Source organism: Quercus robur, chromosome 2, assembly GCF_932294415.1.
Source record: "Quercus robur chromosome 2, dhQueRobu3.1, whole genome shotgun sequence".
Classification (NCBI taxonomy): domain Eukaryota; kingdom Viridiplantae; phylum Streptophyta; class Magnoliopsida; order Fagales; family Fagaceae; genus Quercus; species Quercus robur.
In genome coordinates this window covers 93768091-93786314 of record NC_065535.1, presented here as the reverse complement: position 1 = coordinate 93786314, position 18224 = coordinate 93768091, and the positions used below count along the sequence as shown (strand labels likewise).

The following is an 18224-nucleotide window of genomic DNA, read 5'->3' as shown; positions in this document are numbered from 1 at the left end:
GGCTAAATAGTTTTAATTTTTAAACTATATAGTTAAACAATCTATTTTTCAAATTATGTAGCAAAATACCATTGTTTTGAAACTCGATATTAAACATTATTGATGTCGAGTTTCAGGCCGAACTCGACATTAAGAGTATCGAGTTTTATGCGTATTTTGACACTTAAATTTTTTTTTTTTAATTTTAAATTTTGCTTAGAACTCAACATTGTTAATGTGGAATTCCACTTAAAAATATGCATAGACTCAATTTGCTAATGTCGAGTTTCAATCAAAACTCAACATTAAAAATGTCGAGTTCCAAAAGAGTGGTATTTTGCTAGATAGTTTGAAATGAGAGCTGTTTGGATACATAGTTTAAAAATTGAGCCTATTTAGCCATTTCCTCTTCAAATAATTTGATAGTTAGGGTATGAAAATTTGAACTGTGCCAATTAAGTTACAATACTATGATGCTGAAGTTAAAACTTATACAATTAACTGTTCTACTAATCCATTAAAGCCATTATTTTCGTAGGGCATACGATCATACAAAGCTTCAACATTTATCAGGACGTGTCAAATTATTTGCTACAAATTGAATTTGCCTTTTTTTTTCTCCTCTAAAGAAAAAAAGAAAAAAAAAAAAAAAAGAAAGAAAGAAGAAAATAAAATAATTCACAAGCTGACTTTATAAATGCATTGGCATCATAAATAGTTAGGAAAATCGGCCAGCAAGGATATGTTGGGGACATTAAAAAATTTCTCCATATATATTAATGGTGATGTAGTGGATGCCACCCAGACCCAGCACTGCATTAAGTATATAGCATTTAGGACCAAGACTTTTGAGTTTTGTCACCTGCTCAACCGACATCATATGTTATTTCCCAACAACCCCCATATCTTATATCATTCACCCTAGGAATTCTGTCTCATCTGCCTGTAGGACCCTCTTTCAATAATATAAATAACAATTAAAATAAATAAGGTTTTAAAAAAAATTAGTATCCCAGATATATATATTTTTATATATATATATCTTCCTTCTTATGTTTAGCGTCTAGGTGTACGTATATCCAGCACATTAGAAGAGAGAGATATTTGGTATCAAATAATTTCACGTCAGCAATATCAAAGCTAATAATTAAGAAACTTCTCTCTAAAAATAAAAGGGTAAAGCTTGGCTCCAGTTAAACTGGAACTATTGAGAAGAAAACGTATGGCTAAAAGTGGACACGTGTCATAATCTCAACGGGTCCATATACTAAATGTACTGAACCTAACCCAAGTCAAAAATAAGCTATCTTACTAATAAATGAAAGATATGTGTTAATAGATAATTATTTTTGCACATATGTCTCTTATTTATTGAATTTTGATATTGATGACGTAGTATCATTTGATACAGTATCAAATAATTTCTCCAGGGGGAGGGGTGGAATGGAAAAAATAGAGGATCGACAACCACCAACCTAATGAAAATTCAATTGATTAATGTTCTCATCATACTAAAACAAAACCCTAGAAGTGTAAACATGAATTTCATTTAAATCAGTTTACAAGTACACTCGTCTTACCACAATGCAGACTATGCAGAGTAAAAGTAATGCACATCCAAACAGCACCATCTTTGCACAAAGTTGAATTCCACAAATTGTGGAAACTTCAACTGAATAATTTTCTCATCATACAAAAACAAAACCCCAAAGAATAAACATGGATTTCATTAAAAGCATGTTACAAGTACACATTTTCTTATCACAATGCATTGAAAGTAATGCACATTCAAGCAGCCCTAAACATCTTTGAACTAGGTAGAATTCCTCAACAGTGGAAACTTTAATGGGCAACAAAATGAAGCATACAACTTTCATGATTATAATAATCTCTGAAACATACAGGACAGGACAGACCGAATCATCGGATCTGTTTTGAGTTACCACCTCCGGTAAGTGACCCGCTAGAAATTGAATAACTTTCTGGCGATGACTACCAGGTGCACATAAAGATATTAGCTTAGCAAACGGGAAAGAGAATAAAATGGTGAAAAATCAAAACGCACAAAGCTGCCAGAGAAACGTCACCAAGATTGGAGGAGCTCTGCTTTATCGCGCACAAGGGAAACAACAATTTTGGTCATAGACATGGCAATGCCAATTGAGGAAGAGAAGGGGAGAAATAGACAGTTCTGGACCGATCACAAATCTAAATGCGGAGTGGACCAGTCACAGGATCACGGCCTGAATTAGCATCCTTGTGTTTCAAAGAGAGATTTGCAAATTGGGAATCTAGGTAGTCCCTGCTTTTAGAGCGTCGATGGCTAGAAGATGGCTGCTGTTGTGGCTTTTGCTGCTGCTGATACAAGGTTCGTAGCCTCCCAATCTCCCTTTCCAATACTTCTTGCTCCACTGAACATGGTATACCACAGTTTAGTCTCATTCCATGAAAATAGCATGTATATATGTAACAATTTGCTGCCCATGACATAACAGATCAGTGATTTCCTTCTGGATATATTGGTCTTTTAATCATTGAATTGCCTTTCAGGGTTAATTGATAGACTGTTGATGTGTTGGTACAAAATTTACCCTGAAAATTTCAGAGGGACCCAATGCATCCAAAAGGAGACCTATGCTCTGAGAAAATCAATTTCCCAGGGACTGCTTGTTTTGTGGATTAATTTCATCAACACAAGCTACTTATTGGCGCTTTCAAAATGCAAATTATAACCAGTAAAAGGTAGCATGACAAGTCTGCTAAGTGCTAAATGTTTCTTCTTGAAAAAATTAAAGAAAAGTAAGTCATACAACATGGTTGTTTATTAGTAAGTAGGGAATTCCAAATGCAGTATAGCAGGTCCACCACATTCGGCAAGTCATCTAACCAGTAAAAAGTAGCATAGCAAAACTAGAATGCAACATCATAGCCAGCAAAATGTAGCATAGCATGCCAGATAAAAGCTTTTAATAAGTAGCATAATATAAAGCTAGAAATTCACATTCAGATTTTATGGAAAGCTACTGTTAAATAATAATTATTTTTTCATATTTTATTTAATTATCCATCAGTCTAACATATTCTTCTGATTGTTGCCAGACCCATCAACATAGACAGAAGAAATTAATTGTTAATCTACACCTAGACCAACATTTACACCTGTTGTCTAAAAAGCATACAGAATGATATGGCTAGGATCTAACTCGTAGACAGAAATCAATACAGGAAAATCAAAGGCATGCTTAACTCATACTCATGCTTGTCATTGAAATGAAACTTGCAATTTATTTATTTATTTTTTTAAAAGAATCAATCTGGAAATTTTGGAAAGTGCAACCTGCCTTAGAACTCCTAATCTCTGACAGCATTTTAACCTCCTTTCCCATTTTTTTGGGATTCATTCAAACCCTAGATGTGCTCCACCATTGGTCCTTTTTGCTTTTGCCCAAAGGCCGTTGGCCCTCTTTGCCATTTTAGAAAATAAGCATAACTGTCAACATTAATTTCCCATATGTTTTAGGTTTCTAATTCTCCTCAAACTGCACTTACATATCAAATTGAACATCTAATATGGAAATACTCATTTTTAACACTCACAAATGTCAACATTCACATTGGCCATTGACCTCATAAATAGAAAATACATTTTTATTAAAAGGTGCTAAAGGGGACAAAACTAGTGCAAAGGAAGAATACTAGTGAAAGCCCTAAAGAAGGAAGAGTGAAGAAAGCTAAAAATGGAAATAATTTCAAGCAATTAAAACCAATATCCATTTGCAAGTAACAAATGAGTCGGGTAAGGATGGAATATCAAGCTTACAGTATTTGATAAGCTGCTCCTGGGCTAAATTTTCTAATCGCTGCTTAAGGGCTTTGTTCTCCATGCTCAAAATAAGATGCTGCTGGTTGAGAAATTCAAGTTCAGCTGAAACTTCAGACCCTTCTGCCTGTAAAATAAAACGTAGAGAAGTAAGATTTCAACTCTTTAGTACAGCACAAAGTCCACTTAAACACCAAATCAATTTTATGTAGTATTTCAACTTCTGCTGATACTTGCCTGTAAAGCTTGTACATTCCTTTCAAGCTCAGCTATGTATTGAAGCTTCCGAACCCGTGAACGTTGAGCAAATTGCCTGCACCAAATAGCAATTCACATTTAATGATATATAAACCCCTTCCAGATACAGCAACTTTTTCTTTCTCTTTTGCATGCATTTTATCCTATAAATAAATACCAATTCCATTGTTGTTAAAAGATCCTTACAATTACAAATACCCGATTAGATTGTTTATTAGCAAAAGTAACATCAATGAAACATAAAACAAAAGTTAGCTGTATGTCCCAACTTAAGAAACAGTCATGCACAAACTATGAATATAAATATTGTGCACCCATGTTCCAATCAATGCTTCAGAATTAGAGAAAAAACATGTGGGTGTATGGATAAACAATTTCAACTAACATATCTCTCATCTTTTTTTTTTCTTTTTTTCTTTTTTTATAAAAAGAAATAATAATTTTTTAGAAGACAATTGAACAAGTACACAGGATGAACATACTACATCCTCTCAAGATTTACGGCAAAAAATTTAAAAAAAAAAAAATTCCAACAAAGAATCGGAATGTAAACTGCTCAAAGCGCACAGCCAGTTGAATACTGAGCAAAGGAAAATAATTTTCAGTGAGCTTTCACTGAGCTCCATGCAGTTAAAAATGCAGTTACAACTCATTTCCCAAGTTTTCCGCATTATACAAAGATAAATTGTACCCATATCACACCTCTCTTGACAACTAACTGCCCATTTGGCACAACTTATTTTTCAGCTTTTAGAAAATGGGATGTTTGAAAAAGCTGTATGTAGAAAAAACTGGGGGGTTTTTAAAAGTTGTACCATGAAAATATGAGGTTTTAAACTGCCCACCAAATGGATTCTAAATCTCCCCTTCCAACTAGCAAATTCTTCCATCACAATCTGAGGCATCACCCAACACACCCAAAATAAAGACAAAGCTAATGGCCAAAAGTGTCTTGATATGGCACAATGTAATAGGAGATAGTTTACAGTCTCACCACAATCCCAGTACATGCAACATCCATCCATAATGACTTCTCTTCTTCTTTTTTTCCTCAAGTTGTCAATTATCAAAATCTTACCCAAAGCAATTGTCCACCAAAAAGCACTACTTTTGACACCAGATATTCTTCCATGGAAATTCAACCATTAAACACTTTCCACGAGCCTCTAGAATGAACTAACCTCAAACCTTTCTTTCTTAGAAAGCTCCAATACATACTATATTCACCTCCACCCGATGCGAAAATAGTGCATAATAAAACAAAAAAGTTATCAACTGACTCTACCTCCCAAACTTGCAAAAGGGTCTCATGAATCTAATGTTCCAATATCCTGTTCCTTCACCTGCCATTCCCATATGCATATATGGGATGCAACTGGAACTTCACAGTAGTTAAGAATAGGTCCAGAAATTTATCCTTTAATGCCATTGCATCCATACCTTTTGGTGTCCAGTTCCCATAATAATTACAAGAAGAACACAAAACAAAAGGTTGCAGACTTTTCTATAAGTACCAAACTATTTACACCTTTCACCCATCATAGAAAACACAAATTTATCAAAACATTACCACAACATAGTCAATGCTAATTATAATTCTAAACAACAATAGCTGCATTCTGGATGAAGTTAATACAATACAACAAACATTTAGGAACCATTAATTTTTATTATTGTTAAGCTACACATGCACCTAGTGGGTCTTGAGCCCACAACCTCACCCTTCACCTAACATTTGCAAGGGAGGAGGTGCCAGACCAGTTGAGCTAGACCTCATTCGCAAGAACCATAAAATATTAGGCCAAATAACTATTTTGGTCCCTAATTTATGAGTCAGAGTTCAATTTTGTCCCTAAACCTTTTTTTTTTTTTTTTTTTTGTCAATTTAGTCCCTGAAGTTTTGAAAATCATACATGCTGTCAAAGTTAAGTGCAGAAATCATACAAATCATGCATCTTTTGAGCTCTTTCATCTTGTATTAGTTACAATCCATTTTAATGACAAGTCAATCACTAAATTTGTAAAGCAATTTCATAAAATTGCTCAATTTTTTTTTTTTTTTTAAGAGAGAAAAAGAGTTTTTTTTTTAATAAAAAAAGAGAGAAGAGGGAAAGGGTAATATTGAACCATTTTAGAAACTTCAAGGACCAAATTTACATAATTGATAATTCAATGACAAAATTATAGAATATATATATATATATATAATGTAACATCAAGTAAATCAAAAATATCTTTCAATATAAAGAACATTTAAATTGGCTACATACTGTTTAGCGCGTTTTGTATCTGTCTCAGAAGCAGAAGGCTTAGCATTTGAATCCCTTCTTTCAGAAGTAGCTTTTGGATCTTGTGGACATGATTCAACTTGATCCTGCTTTTCGCTTGCAGTACATGAAACCACATCAGCTTCATGTGGTGAGCATGATGATCCTGAACTCTGATGAACAGTGTTATCCTTGACAGAACAGCTGCTTGGGCTAACCACAGCATTCAAAGATGGATCCCATGCCCTATTCTTCTGCTTTGCCAAGTGGACATCTGCATAGAATGAAGCATGCTGCACATCTTTGTGAAGATCAAAATCCTGAGATCCCCAAGAAGGTACAGAAACCATATTTTTATATTTGAAATCATCCTGAGCTGCATGATCAAAGTTAGAAGCATTTGCTACATCTATGTAAGCAAAGGAATCACTTGATGAACGCCTATGACCTCCTCTGCGTACAGGTGTCTCTGGTTCATTAAGAAGATCATCAAGCCAAGAAGGTTGCTCCTCTATGAGCTGGCTCTCAGAGGAAGTTCGTTGGTGGTGTGCATTTCCCTCTCTAGTCTTTTGAGCAGCTTTTGGTCCAATAGCAGGACCTGGGACATAATCAACATACGAGGGGGAAACAATAGGAAATGGACTTTTAGGAGGAAGCAAAGCGTGTTTTCCTGAGTAGATCAAATTTCTGATGTTTGATGACCCCTTGGAATTTGCCATGGCCTAAGCTCAACCAGTCCCTGTCAAAATTATATGGAATGAAATGACATAAAAATAAGGATAATATAACCATCAAAAAACAATATTAAGCAAGAAAAGGAAAAATCCCAATCAACATTGTTGCAGAGGCCTCTTCATCAATAAATTGTTTGGCAATAACATCTTGAACCAACAAGTAGAAACAAGTAAAAGGTCCAAAAGGCAGTGCTGAAACTTGAAGGTAACATAGTTACTTTTTATAATCAAACAATATCATAGGATAAATATTTAAAATGGTATTGATATTTTTACTAGGTACAACACTTCAAATCAATGAAATTTTCTAAAAAGCAAACAAGTCCAAAGCATGTACATGCATCTGCACCACGCAACCACACTCAAATCCAGGTAGCATAGCAAGACACATAAGGAACTGATAAGAAACTAATTACATATGTAATCCATGTGTCAAACTGGCATCTAAACAACAATAACAAAGCCTTAGTCCTAAAATTTTTGGGGTCGGCTATGGATTCTCAACATATTAGTCAAGGTTGACCACAAACTTGCATCTAAACATTATTGCAAAAAAGGGATCCATTAATAAGTTATATCCAACTAAATTGAGAGGGCAAAGGAAAAGGAAAAAAAGTTCCATCTACACAAATTAGGCAAGGCCATTGAGCTCCGGTGGAAGAATGGTTGGAGGCTAAGGTGGTGTGTTCATAAACCAGTGCGTGCGTAACTTACCAATAAAAAAAATCATGGACAAAGTTTGGCTGGTTACAACTCCACTCAATATATTGAATGTTAATTTTAACAAATCTATCATTAGATTATATTTTCTTCTTATATCCTCCAAACTTGCAAAATTTCCAAATGATCAAAGATTAATAGCTACGTCATCAATCAAATGTTTAAATTTCAAGTTTTTGTAATCTAAAATTATGCATAAAAAATAAGTTTATCGATCAAATAGTAAATAACATCCGATTGACAGAAAATTTTACATGTGTTAAGAACATAAAAAACATGCAATCCAATAGTTAGATTTTCAAAATATGTAGCCATGTTAATTTTTGTAGTGGGGAGTTGTACCATCAGCTACAACCAAATTTGCAGCTAAACTTTGTCCAAAAATCATTTTAAAATCAGGCAAGTACTTCAAACAGGTAGACTTGGCAAATAGGGTCATCCCATCATGCCGAAAGGAAAACTGAAGCATTACAGCTTCTATGGCAGTATGGCACATTGCAATACAACAACAACAAAAAAAACCTTAGTTCCAATTTTTTTTGGGGTCGGTACAAACAACACTTTATTGGTTGCAGGTATAACTTACTAATACACACGCACCCAATGGAGCTTGACATCATTCTTCACCTTACTCATACAAGATGAGGAGATGCCAATTGAACCGAAAAAAAAAATTAAAAATTTTGAAGACTCTAGTAATAGATAAATACATGATACATTATACATATTCCTAGAGTCTTTAAATTTTTTATTTTGTTCTAGGAATATATATACATATACAAATACAAGAATACATTATACATATTCCTAGAGTCTTTAAGTTTTTTTATTTTTTATTTTTTCTACCGAAGAGCTCTACCTCAATTGGCACCTTACAGGGTGAGGTAGTAGGTTCAAGAGCAATCATGAACGTGTGTAATTTACAAATAAAACAATTGATTTTTTGTTCATCAAACCAACTCATACTTAAAATTCAATGAAGCAAAAATTATCCTACAATCTAATTACCTAACAAAATAATCATCAAGTTCATAAATTTAATCAGAAAATGAAAAATCAAAGAGACAGACATCAATAACCCCCTAATTTCTGTTAGGCAAACAAGAAATTTTTTTTTTCTTAATAAAAAAAAAAAAAGTTGAATAATACCATATCCCTGAGCTAAGTTCAGACAAGCTTTTTCTTCTCGCTTTTCTTAGCTCCCAAACAACGCGGAAAAAAAAAATCGAAGATTCCAAAAAAAAAAAAAAGTTTTGTTTTTCGGTTTCCTACATTTTCTCGTCAACCAAATGGAACATATAAATATAGAAATAGAAAACGCACACAGCACCTGAAACAACAACAAAAATAAAATAGGGAAAAAAAAAAAAACAGTGATTCAACGAAACGAATTGTAGCAATGTGGAACTGATTTAACCAACTGTGATATACGGAAACGAAAACAGATTCGATATTCGTAACAAACAAAAAACAAAACAGAATGTGAATTATTTTTTTTATATATATAAATTCGCTTACCTTTTTTTTCTGTTTTTCAAAAAACAAATTAAAAAAAAAAAAAAAAAAAAACGTACCGGTTGTGGAACGACGAATCGAGATCTCACAATGGAAATGCGAAAAAAAAAAAATTGTATGAGAAATAGAAATCGAAGCTCTATCTCTTAGGGTTTTGATTGTTTTTGTGTTTTTGTTATTTTGATTTTGGTGTTTGAAGATATTTCTTTTCTTTCTTCTTCTTCTTCTGCTTCGGAAGCTTTGGTTTTGTTTGTGTTTCTCTCTCTACTTTCTCTCTCTTTCTGTCGTTGAACTGTGTGTTGAATAAGGAGCTGGAATTCATCGAATTTAATAATAACCATTAAATGTAAAAATTGTAAAATAATTTAATTTATATTTAAATTTAAATTGTTTCTGAAGGTTGTATTTATCTCTTATACCACGTTATATTAATAAGCTAGTATATTAATTTTATATATGTAGAAAAATACCTTTCTTTTTTTTCTTTTTCTTTTTTGTATGTATATATGAGTTTATGCTATGACATTGACAGTCATAATTATTATATTTTTCTTTTACAATTAGTAGATAAGCAAAACTCAGTTTACACTTTAAAAGTCTACAAAACTTGCTTCTTTGTAATATTTTAATTTTTTTTTTTTTTATGAATTATAATCTTGTGTTAACTATAATAAAGGTTTTTTTTTTTATCATTTTTTTATTCTTTGAAGAATAAACTAGTCTTTCTAAAGTTTCAAGTGCTTTGATTATAGATTTGGTTTGACTATAGCTAAGTTAATTTTAAAAATAAATTAAGTCAAGTTTTGATTATGTTTGGTGTGTCAAAAGTTTTGTAATTGAATTGACATCTCCCTATTTATTAAGTATTTGAGAGTTTATGGAGGAAAGGGCGACAGTTTAAAGAGGAAATGATTCGATTTGTGGGATTAACAATATATTGTAATTATCTCTATAAAAAAAATTGTGTTTGGGGTAATTTATGTAGATTAAATAGCCAATATGTATCTTAAAAATTATAACATTAGTTTTATTCAATTCATGTCTAATTTTGAGTTTTTTTTTTTTTAAAGACAATTCCTTAGTGTTGAAAAGTTTTACCAATAAATAAATAAATTATCAAGTTTAGTTTTATGATTTGTATGACACCCCAGCTTATAAGATTTTATCATATTAGGAATTTTTTGAAGAGGGAAAAAATAAAAGGAAAGAGAGTGAGGGGTGAAGAGAGATTGGGGGGTGGAGAGGGGGTGCTAATTTAATTTGACTTCATGGCATAACAATGTTACTACTATTATTAATTTTTTTTATTTTTTATTTTTTATGGATAGAATATAAAAGTGCAAATGGGTGGAATATTTTTCTATTAGGAATTGACAAGTAAGTAATTACACGCAAAGTAGCAATGTGGAGCAACTTGTCTATTGATTATAAATGATGAGTGGCATTTATAAAAAGATGTGGAGAGAGAGAGAAGCAAATAAAAATAAAGTGCAAATTGGGACAACTAACTCCATATATAAAGTGCACAAGAAGACAACAAATTCCATACCTATATTCCAAGACATGTCCACAAGATCGAGCCCACACAACAGCATGAAGCTTCCCATCCTAGAAAGCTAGTATTTTCAAAAACCTTTTTTAGCTTGATTTGTTTTGACAATGGATTATCTTTTAAAACAGTGTAAACATAAAAAAATGATGTCTTCAAAACCTTCCTTTTTTTTTTCTTTTCTAATTTAAAAAAGATATAAATTCATCCAAAACATCATTTTTGTAAAGAAGTTAAAAGTAGTCGATGTACATCCATAAAGCTAAATTGGGAAAGAGTTATAACTAGTTATTATGAGGGTTGATTAATTTAATTTAATCCATTGTTAGAAAGAGATTTTTTGCAGAGGGGAAAGTGATTATTTTTAATGGTGGATCTAATCTGATAATTAGTGAACACAGTGGGTTCTATTTCTAGCACCCAGAAAAAGAAGAAAAGGGACTGCATGTGCATGCAACAACGGATATACAGGTCTGGTAGATAGCAACAATTATACACCCTGTAAAAAGTTGGTGACCAACTCATCTGGGACATGAACACCCCACTAAGGACAAATCAACTCTGTTTGTAGCTCTTGTAATCCCATTTTCAATTTTACAATCACTCAAAATACTTTTATGTACAAATTATGCTGCTTAGATGAGTAGGGAAGAAAATTGCCACACCATCTTTAATCATCAGAGATTCCAAATTCTCTATTTATGCGTGTCATCCTTGCACGGGTCATACTAATCTTCTCTATATCGTTCCAATTTTATAGGATGTCTCCGCTAGGGGACTTAATCTTAATCATCAGAATTCTACGAGAGTGAATTTGTCAGCATTATTGGCAGAATTACTGTAAGCAGTTCAACTTCCAGTAGAAACTGGAAACCATTCCACAATGCAATGACTGTAAGCTCATAACAATGTCTACGCATACACAAATTGATTGAAAACAGAATATTATTGTGATCTCTATGTATAGGACATTGATATATATAACAAAATTTCAGAACAGGTTGGAGATTTTATAGCAACTCTCATTATGTACAGAAACAGAAATTCCAAAGGAAGTTGCATCATCCCCATCAACTACAACATAATTTATGTATTTATCCTTACATGTATCAAAAGAAATTTGATAGTCCTCAACTACACTTCAAAGATTCCCATTACTGGGATTCAAAAAATAGATTGTAAAGATGGTGGTGTTCAAATATTGAAAAGCACAACTAAATATGATAATGAGATGAACTTATGAACCGAGCAGCTTCTTCCATCTGGCATATCCCAAGACAAACAGGAAAATAAATATACATAATACTGTAATACCACCAGCAAAGTACCAAAATACCCCGTTCACATTGTACAATGGAAAAGGGATGTTCATCCCAAACCATGCTGCTATCAAGGTTTCAATAGCAACAGCAAATGATGCAATGGTCAATGTCAACTGCAGTTGAATAAGTTCGTTTCGCTGGTTGTCAAGTTGGATGTTAACATAGTCTTCTGTGTCACCAATATACTCCCGAACCTGCAGAACGGGGGAATTAACAGTAAATTTCAAAGACACGAAATTAATTGTCATGCCTCTATTGTTTCAAAACGTTTTGAAACCTACATCACACCATCAAAATAATCATAAATTTCAGGTCTTAAGGCCTCAAAAGTTTATTTCCAGTAAGAAAAGTACCTTTAAAACATGAATAAAAGACCAATCACATGCTACCATCTTTCCCAAATAAATAAATTTGAGCTCATTTTACCATCTTAAAGTACAAGAGCTTACCAAGAAGCCCATCAGCATCAATTCTTTATGTTGAGATGGGGCTACCTCATTAAGATATAAATCGGTCCATTAACAGACAGGTAGCTGATGGGTTAACCAATCCTTTCAGCAAGCCATTCTTATGCTATTTAAATTGTTTCCAAATTAGAAAGGATCTATCAACTCCAAATTGGACCCTCATAAGTTTTGAAACAATCCGAATTTCCAAACTAGAGCTTTGTGTATAGCATGAAAGATACTAGATTTATCTATCTGGTACCAATATTAAATTTACAAGTTAGTGTTAAGCTTGACCATATTACTGTTGCCTGGTTTAACTGGTAAACGGTGCTAAGGAAACATTGCAAAGGATTAAATTTAGAGTTTTAGTTTAAAAGGCTTATGACATTTGCTTATGCTATTGTCAAAAAGGGTAATACTCACAGACAATATCTTGTTACGAGTTCCATCCAGCTGCATAAAATAGGCTTCAAGCAACATCTCCAGATCCTCTACATCATTATCATCCTGAAAGTTGCTAGTCACCAAACTTCCGCTCCTGGCAGAACCAAGTCGGCGGAGATGGGAATGAGGAGAAGCGGTAACTATGCTATTTGAAGCAGCAGCTCCCAATAAAGCCTCAGGAGGCTGATTCTGGATCCACTTCCTTGTGAGATATAAATGTGCCATATCTTCATTGTCATCTAATAGATGTTCGATTTCATCCCTTACCTAGCATTAGACAGATATGTTCTCCTCATTATAGATAATATGATGCATAAATAATAGAAGACATGAAAAATCATAAACATCTGTATGGAGATATTTTATTTTATTATTATTTTATTTTTTTTGATGATGTGTGGAACCTCACCAAGGCAGGACCCTTTGGACCCACCCCCAGGGAGTAAACCATGGATATATGACTCCACCTACCACAAATCTGTATGAAGATACATACTCATTTCAAGTATAAATAAGTTTCCCAGTAGAGAGAGAGAGAGAGAGTAACATTTATTTTATTTTATTATTATGTTAGGGTAATAAGAAAAAGATATTTTTAATTTTTTTGATTAATAATAATTTTGAAATTTATTGCTTAAGACATCTAATCTGTTGATTAACATTCAATTTTCACAAAAAAAAAATGAATTATTGAAATATTTTTTAATATAAATAATACACAAAAACATAATAAAAACTAACCCCCCTCCCCAAAAAAAACTTTGAACAAGTTATAATTACTAATTAGTTGTAAATTTTATTTATAAATTCCGACCATTTTACTTTTAGATCCTTCTACATCCCAACTCTCAAAGCACAAAATTCATATTTCATAAGGCAATATCTTTATTGTTGTGTCCAATAAATGAAAACTATATAATAATTGGTGTCACTCTAACATTTGCTCAATAGCAAGAAAGGTTAATATCTTCATAAAAAGGTTGATATGATTGGTCTCTCTCTCTCTCTCTCTCTCTCTCTCTCTCTCTCTCTCTCTCTCTCACACACACACACAAAGACAAACAATCTCATTAAGGAGAGGAGGAGGATGACATAAAACAGACAAGGTACATAACAGGAAATACATAAAAAATCCTATTGCCCTATAAATATATTCACAAGAAATTTACTAAACTTAAGGAGGGAGAGAGTCAGCCAAAAGGTGTATGCTTGAATGCATCTAACGCCTCTAAGAGGCTGCAGAAACAAAGGCATAAGTTCTTTCTTATTCATTGGAGCAAGGGGCAGAGAATGGGTGCCTGTAGTCCAAGAAATAAAGGAGCAAGGCAGGTAATTTTAGTGATCATGATTAGTAATGCATTTTACCCAAGTAGTAACGATAACCAAGAACTACCAAGTTTGACACCTTGCAGCATGAAGACCATTCTACTCTTTTTTTCTTTTATTGGTAAGTTACATACAATAGGTCTCCAACCCACACCATCACCCTCCACCTTGCTCTTGCAAGACAAAGGGGCCCATGAAAAATCAACCCAAGATGCCTTGTCAAACTCAAAATTCAAATGCCACTATGAGTTCTTATCATTTCCATACAAAAGCAATATGCTATAAAATATTTGTTATTAATTATTTTTATTTATTAGAGCAGATGAAGACCTATATGACTGACCATTTGTAGGGTTCAAGGGCTTTCCTTTTATAATAGAGGTTATGACAGCATTTTATGGGATTCTTGACTCTTTATTATCAAGAATAATTGATTTCACCTTTCAAGTTCATTTAGTAACTATAGGGTTTAGTTGTTTGCTTAATTTAGGACCCAAGAAACAGCACTCTTGGGTTTTGCTTCATTAAGCACCCAAGAAAAGGCTATTTATCTGCTTTCCTTTGGGATAGGCTTCAACGGAGATCAAAGCATCATTCCATCTTATCAGACTCCCTGACTACATCGGTAAAGAAATCCCCCCTTTTTTCCCCGATAAGTAAGTTTTAAGGGAAGCCTCAAACTAATGACCCTCGCTGTGTGAGATGTGGTTCCCAGCATGCGTCAGTAAAGAGATCAATGGATGCAAAGAAATCTCAATATATCTCCTTTCTTCAAAATTCATCTTTATCATGAGGTGACAAAACATATTACACCCGGAAAGTAAAAGATTTAAGAACCCAAAGAAAGAATGAAGTAACAGTTAACAGCATACCTTTTGCACACGTGCAAGCAGCCGGGTAAGATTGCTTTTCAAACTTCTCACATATTCAAGATTCTTGGTGCTAACATTCCTGGCCAGTTCATCCAACACAGGGTAAGCATTTCTCTCGAGGTCAGCCACATTGGAATCCAGATATGTACAGACAACCTCTAATGCAATCTCCAGAACCTGAAACTCAAAGGGAAGCTCACACTGCAGACCTTCAGTTGCTTCTGGAACGGGCAACCATTGTCTCCCTGTTGAAACACGCATTTCGTTATCTTGTTCATCTTCATGGCCAGCTCCATGGAATGGGCTTTTACAAGGAAGTTGTTGCCTTAGCTGCTCCACGAATGGAAGAACCTCTGGACGGAGAGGATCAAACAACAGCACTTCTTCGGCTGTAACTATGGCCTTTATAAACTCCAAATTGACAACCATCGCTTTCTCCCTTGCTGCAAATAAAGGAGAGAGAGTTTAGTTAAATTTTTCATCAGAATCAGCCACTAAAAATGCTAGCAACAACCAATAAAGCAGAAAGTGATCTTATATGGCTTTGATACAAACAAACATATGGGTTCTGCAATATGACCTTTAATATATAAACACAAAAGTACCTCAAACACATCTAAGCAAAGTCCAAACAAAAGCCAGACACTTTCAACTAGGATCCTCTCTAAAGTCTAAAGAGTTGGGTTTATCAACACGAATAATCACGGATTGACTGCTATGACTCAGCCATGGGAAATGAATTATCAATCAATCCATGATTTACTCATGTTGAAACACAATGTGAATACCCTTTTTTTTATTGGTAGGTAATAAGTTACACATGCACTAGGTGGGTTCTTGAACTCATGACCTTGTTGGAAGTTGTTCACTTTTAACATACCCCACCCTTCACTTAGTTTTTACAAGGGAAGAAGATGTCATTTCAGGTACAGCTCATTGGCGATAAGGCAAAGTGAATACTTTCAAACAAGTAGTTTGAAGCTACCCTTGGTGCGACTACAAATCACAAAATTCGAGTCCAAGAATCAACCTCTCCCCAAAAAATGGGGGAAAGGCTACCTACCAATTACCTCTCCTAAACCCCACAAAAGTGATAGCTTTGTGCAGTGGGTATAAATCATAGTCAAATAATTAAATTCACCCCTTCATAAAAGCTTAAACAGTTACAACAATAATTTAACATGTTCACACCATGTCTCCAATCTACCTCACATTTAAAAAGTATAGAAATTCCACAAGTTAAACCCTACTTCTCAATAAGGATTGTTAGTCCACTTATGAGAAAATTGTTATTAATAATAACCAAATTCATCCTTTTTCTAATAACTTAACTTAAGCTTTTGGAACAAGCGATTAATCAATAACCAAACCCAAATATTTTCCCAAATTCTACACACACAAAAAAAAAAAAAAAAAAAAAAAAAATATCCTTTCTTTGCATGAAACCTTTATACTCACAAACAATACTCTCAATCCAGAAATTGCAACAATTGCTTTTAAGTCCTACAAGATTGTGGGATCCACATACCATATCAAGTGGGACCCACCCACTCTAAGAGTGAGAATGTATACACCCACTACATAAGATAATAATCCCAAAAAATTTCAATTATAAAAAAAATCTTTTTACAAAAAGTTTTGTAACGCGTGATGTTTCTATCGGCATTCGTGATGACACCTACGATCAAATCTTCCTTCATATTATTATTGTAACTATCAAATCATCAAAAATACTAAAAACCCATTTTTGCTTCCACTTTTTTGTGATAATTTCTAACAAGAACAACTTCAAGTCCAAAATCAAAATCAAAACAAAGGAGAGAGAGAGAGAGAGAGTAAAAGTGAAAGAGTATAATATACCAAGGATATTGGAGGAGTGAGAGAAAATAGGGCCAAGGATTCTCAAATCCCTGGCGGGAATAGAAGCGCGACGAATGATAGCGTTCTTGTCCAACTCCGTCAGCTCGTGCCGCCCACTCCGGTCCAGCCTCATCCATAGCCGAGCTCCGCCGGTCTTCTTCTTCCCTTTTCCAACCAAAATACAATTATTGTTGTTTGGAGGCGAGGCGGCTCCTCCTCCGATCTGCGGAGGCAGCAGCGGCGGCAGCGGCGGCGACGACCCAACCTGCTTCTTCAAGCGCCGGGACCTCGGCGATGACGTGGCCGCCTTCTTCCCCATCAATTCCGCTCAAACTCTCTCACTCTCTCAATTTGAGAGTAATGGGTTTTTTTTTGGGAATAACCCAAGATTCCAAAAATCCCAAGTCTTCTTCTTCTTCTTATTCTTGCCTTGTTCCATAAACGCCTCCACTGGTTTTGAGACTTTTGAAAATCAATTTTTTACTATATATATGGAGAAGCAAACAAAAAGTGGAGAAGAGAGAAAGGTATCCAAAAAGTAACTGACAGTCAGTGAGTCAGTTTAGGGGCCACCCCCTCTTGTTATTATTTGCTATTTTTATTCATATTTTACTTCAAGCCATTTGTCATTTTCTACTTTTAAATTATAGATTAAAATTAAAAATTGCTCTTTGACTTTGTTTAAAAATTTATTTCAACTCAATAACTTTTCTTTCAATTTAACCCCCCTTGTTTTAGTTTCCATCATAATTTCAAATACAAAATTATGTGGTTTTAGGGTTATTTAAGAGTTCAATTTTGACGAAGGCTAATGGGAGTATTGAATTGAATAAAATTAAAAGTTCAATTTTTTTTTTCTTTTTACAATAAGACGTGTTAGGTATGATCACCTTTGGAGATAGCCTAGAGGTAAAAAACTCTCGTGACCATTACTTTGCGAGTCTAAAGTTGTGAGTTTAAGTAGTGACAAGCCTTATTATTGCACAAGTGGTCTCAAACCATTCATGAATATGGTTTAAGTGGCCTGGAGATATGATTACTCCTACGAGCTTCCTTTCTATAATGAAAATTCCTATTTGGTTGCATATTTATTATAAGTAATCGTTATT

General features: G+C 33.9%; 2 protein-coding genes and 1 non-coding gene across 3 annotated transcripts; all 3 read right to left on the bottom strand.

Moving 5' to 3' along the window:
• Positions 1 to 1680: 1680 nt before the first annotated feature.
• LOC126715925 (uncharacterized protein At4g06598) lies at positions 1681 to 9601 on the bottom strand. Its single transcript, XM_050416778.1, has 5 exons — positions 9353 to 9601; positions 6328 to 7063; positions 4033 to 4112; positions 3800 to 3922; positions 1681 to 2390 (listed from the first exon to the last, which is right to left on the bottom strand). Exons 2-5 carry the CDS (start codon positions 7041 to 7043, stop codon positions 2188 to 2190), a joined length of 1122 nt encoding a protein of 373 aa, XP_050272735.1. The 5' UTR covers positions 7044 to 7063; positions 9353 to 9601; the 3' UTR covers positions 1681 to 2187.
• Positions 9602 to 11518: 1917 nt separating this feature from the next.
• Positions 11519 to 11621, bottom strand: LOC126716269 (U6 spliceosomal RNA). Its single transcript, XR_007652076.1, has one exon. It is a non-coding gene; the product is annotated as a U6 spliceosomal RNA (small nuclear RNA).
• Positions 11622 to 11831: 210 nt separating this feature from the next.
• LOC126715923 (magnesium transporter MRS2-4) lies at positions 11832 to 17642 on the bottom strand. Its single transcript, XM_050416775.1, has 4 exons — positions 17116 to 17642; positions 15256 to 15698; positions 13037 to 13324; positions 11832 to 12358 (listed from the first exon to the last, which is right to left on the bottom strand). The coding sequence occupies exons 1-4, from the start codon at positions 17432 to 17434 to the stop codon at positions 12080 to 12082; spliced, it is 1329 nt and encodes a 442-aa protein (XP_050272732.1). The 5' UTR covers positions 17435 to 17642; the 3' UTR covers positions 11832 to 12079.
• Positions 17643 to 18224: the final 582 nt, after the last annotated feature.